This window comes from Cotesia typhae, unplaced genomic scaffold, assembly GCF_013202065.1.
Source record: "Cotesia typhae breed Kobodo isofemale line unplaced genomic scaffold, CoteBio_Ctyphae contig_50, whole genome shotgun sequence".
Classification (NCBI taxonomy): Eukaryota; Metazoa; Arthropoda; class Insecta; order Hymenoptera; family Braconidae; genus Cotesia; species Cotesia typhae.
In genome coordinates, this window is record NW_027423758.1 from 529559 (window position 1) to 548912 (window position 19354).

The 19354-nt window shown below is 26.1% G+C and overlaps 5 protein-coding genes across 9 annotated transcripts; 4 read left to right on the plus strand and 1 right to left on the minus strand.

Annotated features, from left to right (window-relative positions):
- Positions 1-495: 495 nt before the first annotated feature.
- LOC141531887 (uncharacterized) lies at positions 496-5226 on the minus strand. 4 transcript variants are annotated; one of them, XM_074249967.1, is made up of 6 exons: positions 4877-5218; positions 4085-4498; positions 3229-3434; positions 2406-2617; positions 1038-1498; positions 496-862 (listed from the first exon to the last, which is right to left on the minus strand). In XM_074249967.1, the coding sequence occupies exons 4-6, from the start codon at positions 2560-2562 to the stop codon at positions 830-832; spliced, it is 651 nt and encodes a 216-aa protein (XP_074106068.1). In that variant the 5' UTR covers positions 2563-2617; positions 3229-3434; positions 4085-4498; positions 4877-5218; the 3' UTR covers positions 496-829. The 4 variants fall into 4 exon arrangements, with proteins under 4 accessions (XP_074106068.1, XP_074106069.1, XP_074106067.1 ...); XM_074249966.1 differs by lacking the exon at positions 3229-3434 and having other exon boundaries at positions 497-862; XM_074249969.1 differs by lacking the exons at positions 496-862; positions 3229-3434 and adding an exon at positions 1999-2166 and having other exon boundaries at positions 1360-1498; positions 2410-2617; positions 4877-5226.
- A 645-nt stretch (positions 5227-5871) lies between these two features.
- On the plus strand, positions 5872-7880 carry LOC141531736 (uncharacterized). 2 transcript variants are annotated; one of them, XM_074249694.1, is made up of 3 exons: positions 5872-6075; positions 6387-6950; positions 7200-7880. In XM_074249694.1, exons 2-3 carry the CDS (start codon positions 6414-6416, stop codon positions 7668-7670), a joined length of 1008 nt encoding a protein of 335 aa, XP_074105795.1. In that variant the 5' UTR covers positions 5872-6075; positions 6387-6413; the 3' UTR covers positions 7671-7880. The 2 variants fall into 2 exon arrangements, with proteins under 2 accessions (XP_074105795.1, XP_074105793.1); XM_074249692.1 differs by having other exon boundaries at positions 5874-6075; positions 6387-7880.
- A 100-nt stretch (positions 7881-7980) lies between these two features.
- On the plus strand, positions 7981-9803 carry LOC141531738 (uncharacterized). Its single transcript, XM_074249696.1, has 3 exons — positions 7981-8568; positions 8697-9099; positions 9197-9803. The coding sequence occupies exons 2-3, from the start codon at positions 9016-9018 to the stop codon at positions 9440-9442; spliced, it is 330 nt and encodes a 109-aa protein (XP_074105797.1). The 5' UTR covers positions 7981-8568; positions 8697-9015; the 3' UTR covers positions 9443-9803.
- Positions 9804-10695: 892 nt separating this feature from the next.
- Positions 10696-11353, plus strand: LOC141531889 (uncharacterized). Its single transcript, XM_074249971.1, has 2 exons — positions 10696-10872; positions 10949-11353. Exons 1-2 carry the CDS (start codon positions 10789-10791, stop codon positions 11189-11191), a joined length of 327 nt encoding a protein of 108 aa, XP_074106072.1. The 5' UTR covers positions 10696-10788; the 3' UTR covers positions 11192-11353.
- A 513-nt stretch (positions 11354-11866) lies between these two features.
- Positions 11867-19320, plus strand: Cta (Guanine nucleotide-binding protein subunit alpha cta). The gene is made up of 7 exons (XM_074249695.1): positions 11867-12445; positions 12523-12608; positions 13144-13729; positions 14641-14901; positions 15386-15436; positions 15773-15990; positions 16565-19320. The coding sequence occupies exons 3-7, from the start codon at positions 13508-13510 to the stop codon at positions 16920-16922; spliced, it is 1110 nt and encodes a 369-aa protein (XP_074105796.1). The 5' UTR covers positions 11867-12445; positions 12523-12608; positions 13144-13507; the 3' UTR covers positions 16923-19320.
- The last annotated feature ends 34 nt before the right edge of the window (positions 19321-19354 follow it).

The window sequence follows — 19354 nt, forward strand, 5'->3', positions numbered from 1 at the left end:
AAAATGTAAGTAAACTTGCGAGACTGGATTATGTGCAAACATTAGTAGGAATAATGTCATGATAAGATTGGAGTGTCTTAAATTATTTTTATAGTTATATACTTACATATATATACTTTATAAATATTTTCCAATATTGGTTATAATATGTGATCATGTACACATGGTATAATGATGGTTTTATGTTGACAATGGTTCTCCGTTTAGAACTATAATTTTCGCTTTATTATTGCGAAAAAATTGTATGAAGCTATCAAAAGACCTAATGTATATATTAAAAATTACCCTTTTTCGGGGACAATTATCATTTAAACGTAAAGCATTCAAAGGAGTACGTGAACTCATGGCTTCAATTAAATCATTTACTCTTTTAATAAAAACCACTGTTGGATCGCAATCACTGAGCTCAGGAGTAGCGTTCTTATAAGTCGCCATTGCAACTTGTATATTTTTCGAAAAAGCTAAAAACAAAAAGTTTTAATTTTTCTCATTAAAATTAGATAAGCAGTTGTTATGATTGAAAATTTATAAAAATTAATTTTTTATCAAAATAAGAATAAATACATCTTATTATTTATTTTAACTGAATCAGCTATTTATAATATGAATTGTTAGAAATTAAAGATAAATATTAGGCCAGTTACCTCGATGTTAATGATAATCTTAAATTCATTTTAACTTACTCTCGCAGCTTTATAATTATAATTACCTGATAAGCCAACGGGACATTCATCTTTTGATATCCTTCTGGATTTAAATGCTGGGGAGTTAGTTGATAAGCTATTTTTAGATTGGCTTTCAGATAAATTTCATGCAATAATAAAGCTTCCTAATGACTTTTTCTTACAAAACCATCTGGAGTCTAAAAATAAATAACATTTTCATAAATAATTAAATACAATCATTGAAAAATTTGATAGTTGTAAAATTAAATAGGTCACTTATGAATATATTCATTCCAATGCTAACTAAATTGAAAATTCAATCGTGAATAACAGTACACTGGTGTTAAAAATCATATTATAAGAGAAGCTTACCCAAAAAAACAATCGTTTCATAATTTTGTTCCTGAAACATTTTATTAAGTGTGGAAAATCCGAAATAAACCAAAGTCTGCGGTCAAAATTGCATGGATGATCACAGCTACATTGTCCATCTTTGACACCGAAAAGTGTCCATGCTCCTCTGTTCCATTGAGCTGCATCAGAAGTAACGACATCAACATAAAACCCAGCATTCTCCAGTAATACGATGCATTCAATGAGTAATTTGTGAAGAATGGCACTCGTGACAGAATTTCTGCTCAGGAAGCTACCAACTACTTGCACCCAGTTACCCTGAAAAGGTTGGTACATGAAGACTAAGGCATGATCAGCCCGACTGTTGATTAAATTTTCCGGAGTATGTGCCCCCAAGTCTACAAAACCATCAAGCTGCATAGTTCTCCGATTTAGCTTCACGGCTTCACTTAAAGCTACTTCATCTATTAAAAGGGTACCTAGGAGAAAAAATAAAAAATTGTTAGAATGAAATAAATGTGAATCAGATGTAGTCTAACAATAATAGCCAGCTACTGTTAAAAGTTAATGAAGCTTTTAAAGAGTTATTTAAAAATATCAAATACGAATTACTTTTTCAGCTAAAAACTTATGCGCTCGGATTTGTTAATATAATCATACTCGATAGCTAAGTAGAGTTGTTAGATATAGTTAAAATGGTTGCGTTTTTAAGATTTGCATTTTTAAGATTTGCAGTTAGTAGTAAAGTGTGACAGGAATGGTGCATGGATACCCCGTTTTTCATGTGGTTCCATACGTGAACTTTTAATACGAAGAGTGTCGAATATGGCTTTAGGGAAACCAAAAGCGCTATCCAACTTCTGGATATATTTGTTAAGGGTGTCTTTGCAGGGAAGAGGGAGGATTTGACGTTCTCTGAGTCGTTCATATACCGCAGCATTTTTATACCAAGTAGCAAACATTCATAAACCCACTCAACCGTATATCTTCGTTGTTTGGCATTTTTAGCTTTTACTGCATTAAAACAAGCACGAATTGCTAGTTGTTGCACGGGAGGCAAAATAGAAATTTCCGCTCTTAGAGCTTCATCTTTAATTGCCATACAATTAAGTCGTTGCGTTTCTATAATTTTGATGAGTGATTCATTCTGTAAAGGGTTAAATAGTTAAATAGGCATTTACAGGTGATTTAATTTAAGTTCTCAGATTGTAGTTGATTAAATTTGTATTCACAAACTAAACCGTATTGACGAAATGATAATGTAATGTAACGAGCATTGTATCAAACTTTTAAGTTTATTGAAAAAAATAAAAGAATATTGATCTTAAACACTCACAACCTGTAAATAATCAAGTATACATGAAGAAACGATAAATAAGTAAATACCTACTTTACGTTTGAGGCGCTGAATTTGTTTAGTTTTCAGGCTCTCCTGGTACTTCAAGTCAGTGTACGAACTTTTAATGTCGGGTTTGACTTTGTACGATCGATTTTGCAATTTCCGTCTCAATTGCCGACAAGCAAAGCATCGAAAAAGATTCATTTGTTTCTTATATTGTTCGTCAGGCAATGACACACCAGAACACGCCGATGAACATCTATTATTAATGAGAAATGATACTAGTAAAGTTCATTTAACAAGTAATAAAAAACCTTAGAATTATCATTTTTAGGCAATTGTAGAGTATACTAATGTGCTCCGTACTTAAGATACACAATAATTATTAAGTTTGGTAATCGATTTTTTAAACATGGAAAATCGATAGCAAATTTTTAAATTTATTAATAACAAAAAATTAATGTCCGTAGCCAAAAATGGAAAAGTAATCCAGTCCCTTCACATAACTCACAGTTTTCCAATTCCTTCAAAAACTCCCAAAAATCAGATATTTGGGAAAAATTGGTATTGAATTCTACCGACTCTTGCGTTTTCAAGTTAAGTAACTAATCAAAAGTATAATGTTAACATTACCACAAAAAAAAAAACTGACGTTCGAACATTAGATTCTTATGAATTTTCAAAATTCTTGAAAGCTATTCTATCAAAATCTTCAAAAATACGCGAAAAAATCGAGAAAATAACTTTGAGAACTGATATATTTCTGTGTAATGTTCGCTTCGAAGAAATTTGAACATTCGTTAGCAACCAACGTTCGGAACTTTATGTTTATACTGTGAAAAATAAATTACAAGATCTAAAAATTCTTACTGATATATTGAAGTCTTCACTTATTTTTATACGAAATTTTAAATTCATGGATACTTTATCTAAATGACATAAAACTATATTTTTGGATTAACTAAATCTATTGTCCAACTCCAATTTTGTGGCAAAGCATTGAATTTCAACACGTTGATAATTGTTAATAAAGAACATTTCTCAAGACGTAATTCAGGAGTAGATAACTCACGTGGCTTGAAATGATTAAATAAACAAAAATTAATGATTATTTTTTTGTAATAATAGTTCTAAATTTATAGGAGACGATATAAGAGACATGTCTAAAGACTTAACTTTTTTAACATATTCATAATTCAGATTGTTTGACTTATTGAAATATCTTATAACATGATTCTTTAATTATTTCATTTACTTTTGTTTTAAAGAATTGAATAGAGAAAAGAACGTGAATATGAAAAAAAAAATAATTAATAATTTCTTTTCGAAAGACTATTTGTTTTATAACAATATTTTTCAAATTTAACTCTCATACACTGCTATAATAAATTCGAGTAAACTTGATAATTTTTATAGTGAATGTTTCTTATTATTTATAATAGTATATTACACACCTACGGAAGAAAAGTAAGAAATGTCTCAGATCACATGTAATTGTCGGCCGAGGCGAAGCCGAGGTTGACAAATATGTGATCTGAGGCTTTTTTATTTACTTCCCGTAGAGTGTATACTATTTTTTTGCTCCACGAAGGCAGGAGCTTCACTTTCTCAATATCTCAAGTACTTAAATAAATATTCTAACAAACAAGAGTAATTAGGCCTCCTAATTGTTTGTGCTTTTATCTTAAGTTGCAGAGTAATAATTCGAAATTTTAATTTTTCTTACCTGCATTTCGTTCTCACAATTATCATTTTCTTCAAAATTTTCAAATACGTCAATGCGTTTTGGTGACTCACAATTAATTATGTTTATGAGATCATTACTAATTATTGGTTCTTGGTTTTGTGGTGAGTTAGTTTTATGGTCATTTGTAATTAATAAATGGCATTGCATATACTGAGCTTCGTTATTTTCATTGTTGCAAGCTTTGTTTACACGGTTCGGATTCAACGTCGGAATAGCATCAGGCTTTAGCGAGTATCTTTTTCGAGGTAATTCTTCATAAATTCCAGTAGTCAATAATATTTTATCAGTTTTAATAATATCTTGATCATTAAAATGTAATTCACAGACATAATCTTTTTTTGGGGTGAGATCTTGCTTTAATCCACAGTACCACAATTTTAACAAGTCTGGACACTTGAATAAACAAACAAAAAATTGACATGAAGTTATATTTGGAAATAATTTTGATAAGTTACTTTGAGTAAAACGTTAGCTCCAAAAAAATGGTAACGATGCAATTTTTTTAAAACTAATTCTAAGAAGAAAAAAATTACGTTATACCTTTTTACAATTTCTTTTTTAATTTGATCAAAAATGATACTAAAATCTACTGATATAAAAATTTTTGGGACTCTTGTAACATAAATTATTTAAAAAAATATTTTGAAAAAAGAGCACTTATAATTTCCTTTAATTTCTATAGGTAAAATTTTTTTATAATCATTTAATTAATATAAATTTAATTAGTATAAAAATTATTTCTTACAAAAATACTAAGTTAGGTTATATTACCTGTGGCACAATAAATAAAGACGTGTTTCGACTATTTAATTTTAATTTTTATTACGATCTTTTATCCGGCCACTCAAACACCCATCAACTATACATTTATTTACCATTTTAAACTATTATCACTTTGATTATTAATTAAAAAACTAATTAACTAACTGAATGTCAATTTGGTGTTATTAATAAACAATAACAAACGGACGCCATGATCCGGACATTAGCGAACGTAGTGACGCCCTAGCGGCTTCTTTTTGAAAATGATCTATCCTCAGTTTTCCGGACGCACTAACTGTACATTTACCTATGTCGATCGTCCTCCTTATATCTAGCCTCCGTGCTGAACTTACTCACTTTTATTTAGTTTATAGCTGTTATCATTTGTCGACTGTATCAGCTGACGGTTATTTTTATACTGACAACGTCACTCCGTTGAATTTCCCGCTGTAATAAATTATTTATACTGAAGTTAGCTGACAGCTGTCATAAAAAATTAATTTTGCTGATATTTAATAATTTAAAAAAATTATTTTACAAATAAATTATAAAAAAAAAATTATTATAAAAATATGACATTAAATTTTTATGAAAATTAATTTAGCTGACATGTAAAAATTTTTATGACATTTAATTTAGCTGTCACTTCACAATTGTTTTCATTTTCTTTAACAAATAAATTATCAAAAAAATGGACTTGTAGAAATTTTAATAAATTAAAAATGCAATTTTTTTTATTAAAGAAAATTAAAAAATTGTCAAGTGACAGCTGATTTTAATGTCATTTTTTTTTATATAATTTGTTACAAAAATTATTAAATACCTACCAAGTTAATTTTCACTTTTATAATCCTGAAGTTAGTTAGCCGATTTTTTAAATTGTCATTTTTTTATTTATTAAATTAAAATTAGAACTAAAAAATATTTATTTCCACCATTTTCTGTCATTTTGTTGGTAAGCAAACATTTCAATCTTACTAACCGAGAATCCAACAGATAAAATAGATTCAACAGATAGTTTACGTTATGAATATAGCAACAAAACAAAATATTATTGTATCAAATAATTAATAAAATAAATAATTGTAATAAACAATAAAATTAATCATTTGTGTGTACACAAACAAAATAACTAAGTGCGCTTTAACTGTACAATTCCAGTCTTCTATTTCAAGATGGAGCCAATTTGATAAAAACACAATTTAGAGGTTAGTATTTTTGTTCTTAATATATTTTATTTATTGTTTGACAAAACAATTAATTAATTAAAAATTTTTTAATTTTTTAACTTATGAATTTTGTTCACAAAAATTATTTTTTAATAAAATTGGCACTTTGTATTTTTAAAAATTTTTAAATGTCAATTTTTTATCTTAGTTTATTTTTACAAGCATTCTCAAAATTATAAAATATCTTCTAAATTAATTTTAATTAAAATTAGCTATAAGTTAATAATTTTTTAATTAATTTAATTAATTTGTAAAAAAAATTTTTAAATTAATAAAAAAATATATTTCAGAAAAACCCCTTAAAAAGTATCTAAATAATGGCCAAAAGAAAGGCCGAACATGAATTTTTATCACCTCCCGGAGAGTTTCAAATAAAAATGACCAAAAACTCGACCAGCATGCAGGAATCTCCCGGAGAAACTTCGTCATACGAGTACTTAGAACCGACCAACCCTGAGCAGGACTTGAGTAAAAACTTACTGGAGGAGCTTTCTCCGCTGCTTCGCCTGAACGACCGTCAAAGGTTGCCGAGAAGGCGCAAGCCCACCAAGCTGAAGAAACTCGACGAGCAAGTGTTGAACAACAAGGTAATTTTGGTCCGGCCGAAGAGTGCCCACGATGACAGTCTGTCCAGCAAGTCTGCATGTGAGTCACTAGGTATTAGTGTCTCTACACCGGTCTTCATTAAGACGCCTGTAAGATCAACTGGCAAGGGCATTGATGACCTCAACAAGCTTCCTAAAATAAAGCTGAATTTAAGTGATGGCAATTTGGTTAAAACTTCTCCAAAAATGACCATCAAGATGCAGGCGGCGGATCCAAAGCTGCTGAATGACTTTCAGTTTAAAGAAAAGGTGAGAAAATTTTGCGAAGAAAGTGGGAAGGGGAAGGTTGTTGATAATTCTAATAATTCGATGGATAATTCTAATCAGCTGGAAACTTTTGGAGGCAAAAGTGAAGCTAGCAATTCGAGGGTTAATTATTTTAACGCGAGCAAGTCTGGGGAAGAAGGAATTAATTTTAAATCTAAGAAGAAATCTGTTTATTATAATTGTAATAATAATAATAATTATAATAGTAATAATAATAAAAAAACCTTTGAGATTTCGGAGAACTTGGTATCAACGACGACAGAGTCAACGAGGTCAAGAAGAAGCCAGTTCAGCAGCGTGAGCATCATGGCGGACATATTCTGGGGCATGATGGACAAGATGAAGGAGAGAAGCAAGGATATAGAGCTCCAGTCCAGGATATCCGCCGCGGAGGCCTTCAAGGACGTCCAGCAGCCTTCTGCCAAGGAACTGATGCTCAGGCTCAGTGAGAAGGACAAGCAGATCGCGCAGCTCGAGGAGATCAACCGCGACCTCACGGAGAAATTCAGGAAGGAAAAGCTCACTGGCAATCAACTCAGGATCAATCTCATGAGGTACCAAAAGCAGGTCATTGACCTCAAGAGTGAAGTCACCTTGAAAACTGAGCTGATGAATGAAATTTATGAGGCTTCGGTTAAACTCAGGGCGTATTTTGAAGATGGTGAGCTTTGTGAAGATGACGATGATCTTGGGATGACGTAGTTGAGAGCTTTTGAGGTGAGTGTGTGTGTGTATTATAGGTTTTTAATGATTAAGAAAAAGATTCGGGGGGTTTTAGGAATTAATGTGAGGATTTTTATTATTATGATTCTTCAGTTAGATTTTAATTAAGGATGTTTTATTAAGGGGATTTGTAATAAATTTTTTAAATGTAAGAAATATTTGGAGATAAATAATAAACTATTTCGTTAATTTTTTGGTGTATTTATTTTTTTTGGTTTTTTTAAGGATTTTATTTTGATTTTTTTCTAGATTAATTTTTGATGTGAAAAAATATTTAATTTCAAGGAAAAAAAATTTTTTTTTAATGAGCACAATTAAAAGTTTTTTTGAACTTTTTAAAAATTTATTTGAACATCGAAAATTTATTTCAAAATTAAAATTAAAAAAAAATTTTTTTAACTAAAAAAATAAAACTCAAAAATTATTATATTTGTCAAATCTCGAATTCAAAATAACTTTTCAAAAGTTTCCGAAATTTAAATACTAATTCAATTCATAGAATTCTTATTTGATAACGTCACTATTAATTACTGCACATTCATCCTACCAAAAATTACTCTGCATAGTATTGCTTATGCTATTAGAACAGTTAGATCAATTATCAGAAAAGTAGTGAAGTATTTTGTTAAAACAAATAAATTATGAATACTGAATTGTTAATTATACTGTCAATAATTTTAAATCAATGCTTCGTTGTTTTTATTGTAAATGAAGAACCCAATTTTGATAAATTTATGGGAGAATTTAAGACAATTATTAAAAATAATAATGAAACATGGTTGGTTAATTTTATACGATATGATAATCAACATATTAATTGTAAAGTTATACCAATAGCCCCTCGGGTTTTTATTGGAGATGCTGAATATGTTTATCGGTAAGTAAATTTATTTTTTTTTATAAAAAAAAAAATTGTTTTTGATAAAAAAAAAAAATTTTTTTTTTTTTAATTATTTTTTTTTTTTTTTTTTTTTTTTTAATAATTATATTTTAAAAAAATTTCAGCTTTTCTAACAGAATGCCTTGGAAAATAATAGTAATAGACTTTTTCACAACTTCATGAGATTTCCAAAGATGGCATCTATAAAAAAAAAAAAATTTTTTTTACCACATAACTTTGACAAGTAAATACGATCCAAACTTGCCAAAAATTGCAATATTGATTACCGATCAACCGGTAGTATCAGATTTGTATAAATTTTTGTTGACCCCGTATGTGCAATATGCTTATAAAAAAGTTCCAGGTTACAATGAAAAAAAGCAACTTAGAAGAATAGTTGGAAGTGTGGCTGACTTCGAAAATATAAATTTTGTAAAGTGCTTTATGTCTCCACCTCAAGGAAAAAATGTAGTTTTTCGATGCTCTGATTTAGGCCCTACCTATTTAGTGTGTCACTTTTACAAGACGGTAAGTGGAATTAATTTTCTTCGATATTAAAAGACACACAACATTTTTCTTACTTTCTTAATAACATAAATTATGAATAACTAATTTTTTTTTTCAGGATTACAGTATCTCCCAGTATCAAAATCTTTCGAATTTTTTGATTTGCCCTCTTAAGACCAGCAAAGAAGAAGCTGTTCTTGTCGGAGTTTTATCCAAAGTACATAAATATTCTCTCAGTTGTTATGAGCCAGTAGTCCATTTAAAGTTTGAACTTGTCGAGGATGATAGTAAAACTCTTCGAAGAAAAATAACCCAGTGGTTTATCGAAAATCCTAAGGAAATAACTTTTGACTTTTATTATTAATTGGCTTATCTGGAAAAATCGCTGGCAGTTTTCTTCTTTTGCAGGAAATTAAAAAAAATTTTTTATTTGGTGAAATTTATTTTTTCATTAGTTCTAATAAATTTACAATCTTTTTTTTTAATAATTTTCCGTTTGAAAAATCTATAAAAAATATCAATTAGTCACTTGATCATTTTTTTCTTTTATTTACTAAACTAATTTGTTCAAATTGTATTTTTAATTTTTTTTAATTTCTACTTATCAATTTTTTTGGTATAATTTATTTAAAAAAAAAATTTTTTCAAATTGTAAAATATCTGCTAAATTAATTTTAATAAAAAATTAATAAATAAATAAAATTAAACTGTTTTAATTATAGCAGCAAGAAAATTCCACCATTGACATCAACCACTTGTCAAAAAAATCCTGAACCTGAAAATAAAGAATAAATAATTATTTTATAATCAAAAAAAATTAAAGAAGAAATATTAAGCCGTCAATTTAATGGAAAAAAATTTTTTTTTCACTTACTAAAAAATTATGATTGTGGTTAAGCCCCAAAAAAAATCCAATTAATTTATCAGAATAATTTTTCAATAATTTTTAAAATATTCTATTGAATTAATTTTTTTTTTTTTAATTTAAAATCTCAAAATAAATTTTTGAAGCAACAATGACGATTTTTTTTCTTCACCTGCTAGACTATACAATATTTAAATTGAAAGCTTAAGCTTAAGTGAATAAGTCTTTCAGAATATTTCTCATAAATCTATTATTTTAGAGATAATAATAATCAGTAAGTAAATTATTTATTTTTTTTTTTTTTTTTACGCTTAAGTTAAAAGTCACTTGACAATTTTTAAATTTTATTTAATAAATAAATTTATTCTGAAAAATAATTTTTTTTAATTTCTAAAAGTCAATTTTTTTTTCTAATTTTTTTTTGCTATAATTTTTTTATTAAAAAAATTATTATTCAATTATAAAATATCTGTTAAATTAATTTTTTAATTTTTTTTTTTGATTATATGATTATTTAAAATTATTTCAGCGCTTCTAAAGTAGATCATTGGAAAATAGTCATAGAATTCTATCATAACTCAATTAGATTCCAAGACATGGCATTTGTACAAGACAAAAGTATTTTTTACAACACAAATTTGACAAGTGAATACAATTCAACCGCGCGTAAAATTGTAATATTGATTACCGATCAACCGGTAGTATCAGATAATAATAGAACTTTGCTAGTCGGTACTGCGCAAGAGGCTTATGACACGGTTCCAAATTACAATGAAGAAAAGCAAATTAAAAAAATAGCTTAAAATTATTCCGATATTGAAGATAACAATTTTTCAAGGTGCTTTATGTTTCCTTATAAGGGAAGAAGCATAAGTGTGCAGTGTTTTGATTTACTCTCTGCCTATTCGATGTGTCACTTTAAAAAGACGGTAAGTGTAATTAATTTTTTTTTTTTTTTTTGATATTAATTAATACAAAGTTATAAATAACTAACTTTATTTTCAGGATTACGTCATCTCCCAGTATGAAAATTTATTGGGTTTTCTGATGTGCAATGTTAAGAGCAGGAAACATAAAGTTCTTCTTGCTGGAGTTTTATCCAGAGTAAATAAACTGACTCTCGATTCTTATAAGCGAGAAATCGATTTAAAGTTTGAAAATGTCGACGATCTTGGTGAAATTATTCGAGAAAAAATGCGCAACTGGTTAGCTGAAAATCCTGAACTAAACACTTATCGGCTTTTCTGAAAAAATCGCTGGCAATTTTCTTCTTTTGCAGGAAATTTCTTCAAATTTTTATTGTCTAAATGTCTTTTAATTTTGTGAAGTTTATTTCTTCTTATTTATATATTTATTTTTTCTTATTATTATAAAAAAAAAAAATTAAATTAAAAAATTCTACATGTGAAAATTAATAAAAATTACAAGTGAAAATTTTTAAAAGCATTTTTTTATTATAATTGAAATTAGAAATTTAAAAAGCGCGCCTTAATTTCGACCAATAAGAAATCAGGTCCCATTTTTTTGAATATTGACTTAAGGATTTTAAAATTGACTGCTGACAGCTAACTTCAGCATTATGAAAATTTTAATTAAATATTTTTTCAATAATTCAATTGCTAAAAAAGTCCCAAAAAATTTTTCATATCTGTCAAAACTTCAGTGTTATTAAAACTGTCTTATTTACCGCAGGAAAAAAATTTCCTTCATTGCCATCAACAGCCCGCCATTAAAAAAAATATATATAAATATATATATCCAACAAGTTCAGCAAGTGAGCGCACACATATGTGTGATTGAAAGAGACATATATATTTACCGTGAGCGCGCACATATTTTATTGGTCGTCTCCCCCACACTAAAATACTAAAATGTAGTTACACGTTATGATATGTTATATGTAGTGAGTCTCCGAATGCGTTATCGTACTTTCGCGAGCTCCGTGTGTTCCGTGTGCCAAATCCATATTTTTTCTATAAATATACAGACATACCTTGCAAGAAAAAAATAATTGAAGAAAAAAATTAACAATAAAAAGAAAAAATAATTTTTTTAAAATTCAGTAGTCACATCTGATGTAAACAGGAAGAACTACGGTACGATCCATCTTAAATCGGGTCCAGCTCCAGCTTGAGCTTGACCAACAATATTCCAGTCTTTTAAATTTACAATACAAGTAAATATTTATAATATATCTTATAACAGCAACTCAACTTCCTATTCAGTGTATTATATATAATATAATGCCTACCGTCACCATCCGTAGAGTATTCTGCTCACGGTAGAATATATATTATTAAATATATATAAGTTAAGTGCAAGTATAAGAACTTATAACTTTACTTGGAGACGTTATAAGCCAAGACAAAGCCTCTTCTTACCGGTGCATTATATATATATTTTATAAATATTTATGTGTAATATATAAATAAAGTTATCATGGCTGATCATGCTGGCGAGCAAGTGTTCTTACTGTGAAATTTATCTGGATAATTATTTACGGTAGTAATTATAGTTATTTAGATTTTTTATTCCTAATTATTGTTAATAATAATAATTATTATTTATTAAATTTTCAGGGAATTTATAAAAGAAAAAAGGAACTCTAAGTGAATGGTGAAAAAAATAAAAGCAGTGCTCGAGAACTGATGGCGTGAACGCCCAGGTGAATACTCAATGTCATTGTGTCTTTATTTTATGACATTTAAGTAACAGACACTTGATAATTTTTCCTTCTTTTTTTTTAATAAATTAATTTATTTTTAAAAAATGCAACTTTATTTTTTTTTAAATTTACATGTCAATTTTTTTTTTTACAAAAATTATTAAACATCTGATAAATTTATTTTTTATTAAAAAATTATAATAAAATTAGCAGCTGCTCCATTTTTTAATTTTTTTTTTTTAAATTGCATTTTTTAAATTTTCTAATTGTCAATTTTTTGACATAGTTTATTTGTTAAAAAAATGGCATTAAAATTTGCTGTCAGCCATTTTTTAATTTTTTTTTAACAATCAAATTTATTCCAAAAAAATTATTTTTAAAAAATTGCATTTTTTATTTTATAAAAATTTTTAATTGTTAATTTTTTTAATAAATTATTATAAATATAAAAATCCATATTTTTACGTTTTTAAAATTACAAACGTGTAATTAATTAAAATTAAACATAAAAAATAATAAAAAAAAATTTTTACAGATTTAAAAAAATAATCGGGTGGGGACGGAGGATAATCTGGAGGTCGGAGGTGAATGTGAATGTGCCGAGAACTGAGAAAGAAAGTCGGAAGGAAGACGTATATGTGCTTTTAAAATATATTATTAGTGAGTAATATCTCGGCATATATGTATGTAGGTATTAACGCTACATACATATGTTTGATGTGTGGAGTGTGGACGCAGGAAGGTAGAGTGTAATAAGTGCTAATTTAGCAGAGACCTTGTGATGGTCTAGTTACTGATGCTCGCTGGTTATTGTTAATTATTTTATACAATACGTGCTTAGTTTTAGTTAACAGTTTTTATATTTAATATTGATATTTTTGGAGTTGGTGCACATTAAAATGGCGAATTCATTAACGTGGTCATGCAGTTGTTGTTTGAGGTTTAAATTTAGTCCTGAAGAAATAGAACAGAGGTACAAGAGTCAGGAAATAGATCGGATGCTGGAGAAAGATCGACAAACATTTAGGCGACAGGTTAAATTGTTATTGCTTGGTGCTGGTGAAAGTGGAAAATCAACATTTCTTAAACAGATGCGAATTATTCATGGAATTAAATTTGAGGTATGACTAATACAATTTTTTTTTTTTTTTTTTTTAAATATTTGTTTATTATTTTTCAAGGAAAAAAAATTTTTTTTTCAATGCGGGTGTCAACTAACTTGTGTTTTATTTTTATTTTGGAGTTCTGAAAAAAATTATTGAATTTTTGTGACATTTAAAAATTTTTTAAAGAATAATTGATAATTTAAAATTAATTTTTTTAACAAAAAATTTGTGCCAAAAAATTATTTTTAAAAAATTGCATTTTTAATTTTTAAAAATTTTTACGTCAATTTTTTTTTGTTATAAAAATGATGAAATATCTGATGAATTTGTTTTAATTAAAAAATTTCATTAAAATTAGCAATTACTTAATTATTTTAAAAATTTTTTTTAACAAACAAAATTTTTTCTAAAAATTTAAATTTTTAATTAAAAAAAATTTTTTTTTAAATTCATTTGTTAAAAAATTCTTAAAATTTTTTAAATCTGATAAATTAATTTTAATTAAAAAGTTACATTAAAATTAGCAATAATTTTTAATTTTTTTTTAAATTTGTATTTTTAATTTTAAAGAATTTTTGTCAATTTTTTTACTTTAATATATTTATTAAAAAAATTATCAATTAAAAAAATGTATAAAAATTAAAAATGAATTTTTTTTTCACTTAGAAAGCACTTAAAAATTTTTTTAAAAATCAAAAAAATTGACTATTTAATTAAATGAGTAATTATTATTAAAAAAATGATGAAAAAAAATTTTTTTCAACTTGTTAATTAATTTTAAACATAAAAACAATCCGTCTGCTAAGTACATAAAGAAAAACTCCATAAGAAACTTTCTAAAAAAATAAACTAAAAAGTTTAGAAAGTAAATAAATGTTCTTGTATTAAATCAACAATAATAATTATTGAATTTTGTCTATTTATAGCCGGAGTTAATTAAGGAGTACCAGCATGTTATCTACCAAAATATAATAAAAGGAATGAAGGTGCTGGTCGACGCTCGAGATAAGCTTAACATACCATGGGAAAATCCTAAGAACTATGACATAGGTTATCAATTGCTGAAAATAGAAAACACAATGATCCTAGACGCGAGATTATTTCTCTATTATGTGCCCTCATTGTACAGCTTGTGGAGAGACGGGTCTATCAGAAAAGCCTTCGACAGAAGAAGAGAGTTTCAACTGGTAAACATTTTTTAATGACTTACTTACCTTGCAATCAAGTTATGATAATTTAGATTAACTTGTAGTACTGTAAAAATAATAACATTCTTAACTTAACAAGGCAATGACTAATGCAAAGATAATAACCTAGTCTTTATATAATCAGTTACTACTTACTTACTTACTTACTTTTATTAGCGCTTTCATGTGATCATACAATAATAGAATATATGAGAATAAATATGTCAAGTTGCTCTACTCTGTCGAGCAAAAAGACTTGTATTAAACGATTGTCAGTTTATAAATTGTGTCCTTTGTTGGAATAGAGATTTGAAATTTTGATTATTTTATTTTTGTGAGATCACTTGTTTATTTATTTTTTTATTTATTGATAATGATTAATCTCTTGATTAAATTAATTTTATTTTGTTGCGATAAGTACTTCCTGTGATAAATAGTTTTATTGAAGGTTGATTTTTTTTTTTTTTTTTTTTTTTTTTTTCAGAGCGACTCGGTCCAGTATTTTTTGGATCATCTTGACAGAATTGCACGGGCGGTAAATATTTTTTTTTATTTAATTTTTGAGGAATTATACGCACTTAGATCAGAAAAAAAATTTTTTTTTTTTATGATATTTTTTAATTAAAATAAAAATTAATTTATAGGTCGCAGTAACTTTGAAATTTATCAATTAATTATTTTTTTTTTAATAATTATTTTTTTGGGTTGATAAAAAAAAATTGATTAATTTTTATAAAAATTTATTAAAATATAATTATTGGAAAATATGAAGAAAACATTTTTTTTTAATTCTGAGTGCGTATAATATATCTACAACCTTGTAATTTATAAAAAAAAATTTTTTTTATTAAATTAAAAAATTATTTTTCAGGATTATGTACCAACGCATCAAGATATACTTCACTGTAGAAAAGCAACAAAAGGAATATCGGAATTTGTAATACCAATAAATAATATACCGTTTTTATTTGTGGATGTCGGTGGTCAAAGATCACAAAGACAAAAGTGGTATCAGTGTTTCGATTGTGTAACGTCGATACTTTTTTTAGTTTCAACATCTGAATTCGATCAAGTTTTATTAGAAGACAGGTATTTATATTTACTTTTTAACAAATAATGAAAGTAATAAGCTCTTTCCGATGTTACACTCATCGAGACCTTTCATTTAAGTACCCACATGGCCTTTTTTATATATTTTATATATATGGTATTTGTGGAATATATAAATATATGAAATATATGAAAAATTGATGTGGGTACTCAAATGAAAGGTCTCGATAAGTGTAATGTCGGGGTGAGCTTATATCTTTAAAAATGTCAATAGTTCACGAGATACAAGGTAATTTCTTAATTATGTATCTAGAGACAGAGCGTTTTCAAATGCAGCCTAAATTCTTATCATAATAAATTTATTTTTGGTGAAAATTATATGAAACTTTGAAAAGGCACAAATTTAAATCATGACCTTTGCAATGACATTAAATAATAATAATAATTTTCTGAATAAATAAATTATTATTAAAAAAAATACCATCAATAATTTTTTTTTTAAGTTTTCTTCATAATAATTTATTTCTTAAGAAAAATTTAAATAATTAAAATTTTTTAAATAAAGAAGAAATATTAATTTAATAATAATAATAAAAATTTGTTTAAATTTCAGGAGAACAAATCGGCTTGAAGAGTCAAGAAATATATTTGACACAATAGTAAACAATATGATATTTGGTGGAGTATCCATAATATTGTTCCTCAACAAAACGGATTTACTTGAAAAAAAAGTCCGTTCGCCTGAGACAAATCTGTGCTGGTATTTTCCGCAATTTACAGGTGATTCACATTCCATGAAAGACGTGCAGAATTTTATATTAGACATGTTTATATCTGTAAAAAGGGATCCACGTAAACCTCTATTCCACCACTTTACAACAGCCGTTGATACAGAAAACATAAAAGTTGTTTTTAATGCCGTAAAAGATACTATTTTGCATCGTAATCTCGAATCTTTAATGCTCCAATGATTCTTTTCAAAAAAAATTGAAATATTTCATTTTAATTTTATAAATTAAATTAAGTTTTATTTATTTTTTTAATTTCATCTATCGAAAAGTTAAGAACAAATTTATTTTTTAATGCTTATTTATTTAATTGCGATTTAAAAAAAAAAATATACATTAGACTAGAAATGGGCAATAAAATTGTATGTGTATAAACGAAATGTGTTCTTCGCGCGAGACACTTTATCTTAAATCAACCACGCGAATTCTTTTTACAGCCATAAAAAAAAAATCTTCCAGTTTATATGCTTGAGAACTATTTTGGATAAAAAATTTGTTTGTAAATAATTTATTATCTTTATAAGCTTACAATAATTATAATAGATTTTTAGATAGTGTAAATATTTACATATTATAATAATTATTATTATTATTAATTAATATACAATATTATTATATATTTATACAGAACAAAAGACTATTTGCAATAGGCTTGGGTATGAAGTTGTCTATTAACAATTTGCCGGAAGTTCAAGCTATTCTTCTTACTCCACTTTTTAGTTAGTCTAATTAATTACAATAATAATCGAGATTTAAAAAAAAAAAGCGTAGAATTTTAATTCTACTACTCTCTAGATTAAAAAAAAAAATTACTTCAATTAAAAATATTATTTCAATCAAATAAATTTTGATGAAAAAAAATTTGAGATGGAACGAAGAACAAATATGGCGGGAATTGAGGTTAGAAATTTTTAAAACTTACCACTCAATTTTTTTTCACGGGAATTAAATTCAAATTCAAAAATTTCTTTTTAAATTCCCGCCAAGAAAATGAAAAATTTTCAAAACTCAAGAAGTTATTTTAATTAAAAAGTGGGAAGCATTGTTAATAAATAAATATTAATAAATATTAATTTCTGCTTAATTGTTAATCAAAGCTATAATTTTTCACAATAAAAAGTTTTATTTTAAAAAATAAAACAAGCCAAATACTAGAGTCATGCCATAAGAACCAAATGTAAGAGTTAACCAGTTTGTGTTCAAATTGCAGCTAAAAAAAAAATTAATTAATTATTTGTTTATTGTTAACTACACAATATAATACTACGCCGGTTATTGTTATTGATTAATGGTTAGTAATTTGTTTTGTTAAAAATGGTTACTTGGCACACTATTTATTCACTTTTCATTGTAAAAAAAAATTATTTATTTATTAATTAATTAATTTACAATAATTAAACTGTTAATCAGTATTATAGTATTCCGTTATTTTTTTTTCATCTGTTACTTCTTGATCGTTGATTTATTAGTAAAAATATTCCGGTGCATTTTTAATTAATTAAAAATACGTACAAATTTTTTTAATTTGTTTATTTATTAATAAAAAAATATAATAAACACAACAATAAAAATAATAAATGTTATCAAGCCAAAGAAAATTTGCGGTTTTAAATATTTAATTAGATAATTTAAATTATAGTGCTCACCTGAAGCTTAAACGCCTTATTATTTATATATTATTATAATATGTATTAAATATATATTAAACTAATAATAATGAAATAAAAAAAAAACGATTAAGTACACGAAAAAAAGATAACACTGAATATCATCCCAGATTATACTGAGTATAATCCCAGATTATACTGAGTATAATCCCAGATTATACTGAGTATAATCCCAGATTATACTGAGTATAATCCCAGATTATATTGAGTATAATCCCAGATTATACTGAATATAATCTGGGATGATAACTAGTGTCATCTTGTTCTTTCCGTGTATTGGAAGAAATAATAAAAAAAATTAATACGTAGATGTTAAAAAATTATTCGTCCAAATATTATCGTATTTTTGGAATATTTATTACATTCCTATGTAATTACAACGATGTAGAATTTTTATATATATTTTTACTGCATAAAAATTGTTATTATTGTAAATTTAAAATTTTTGGAAGTTTTTCTGTGGAAAAAAAAAAAAATTGTTGGCAACGTATAAAATAAATTTTTTATACATTGCGCTTTTTTTATACACAATTAGTAATTAGAAATTAGGTAATTTAATTTTTTTACATCTCAACGACTCAATAAATAGCTATAAGACGCTAGCGTTAAGAAAGTTAAGCTTTAATTATATAGATTTTTTAATTAGAGATAATTAATAGAAGAATATGCATTGTGATTTGTATTTTAATCAGTTGATTTCTTCCTTACATGCAATTTCTTTTTTATTAATTATTTTTATTGATATTATATTTTTATTAAATATTTTTAACAGTAATGATTGTATATATGTATTTTTTATTATTTAAAATTATTGTATATAGAGTATGTAGATATATTGTGCCTTTTATATAATGTATATAATTTATTATTATTGTATTAATTATAGGATCTCAATAAAAATAAAAAAAAATATATATATTTGGTTTTTAATTTATATTTAAATAAAAC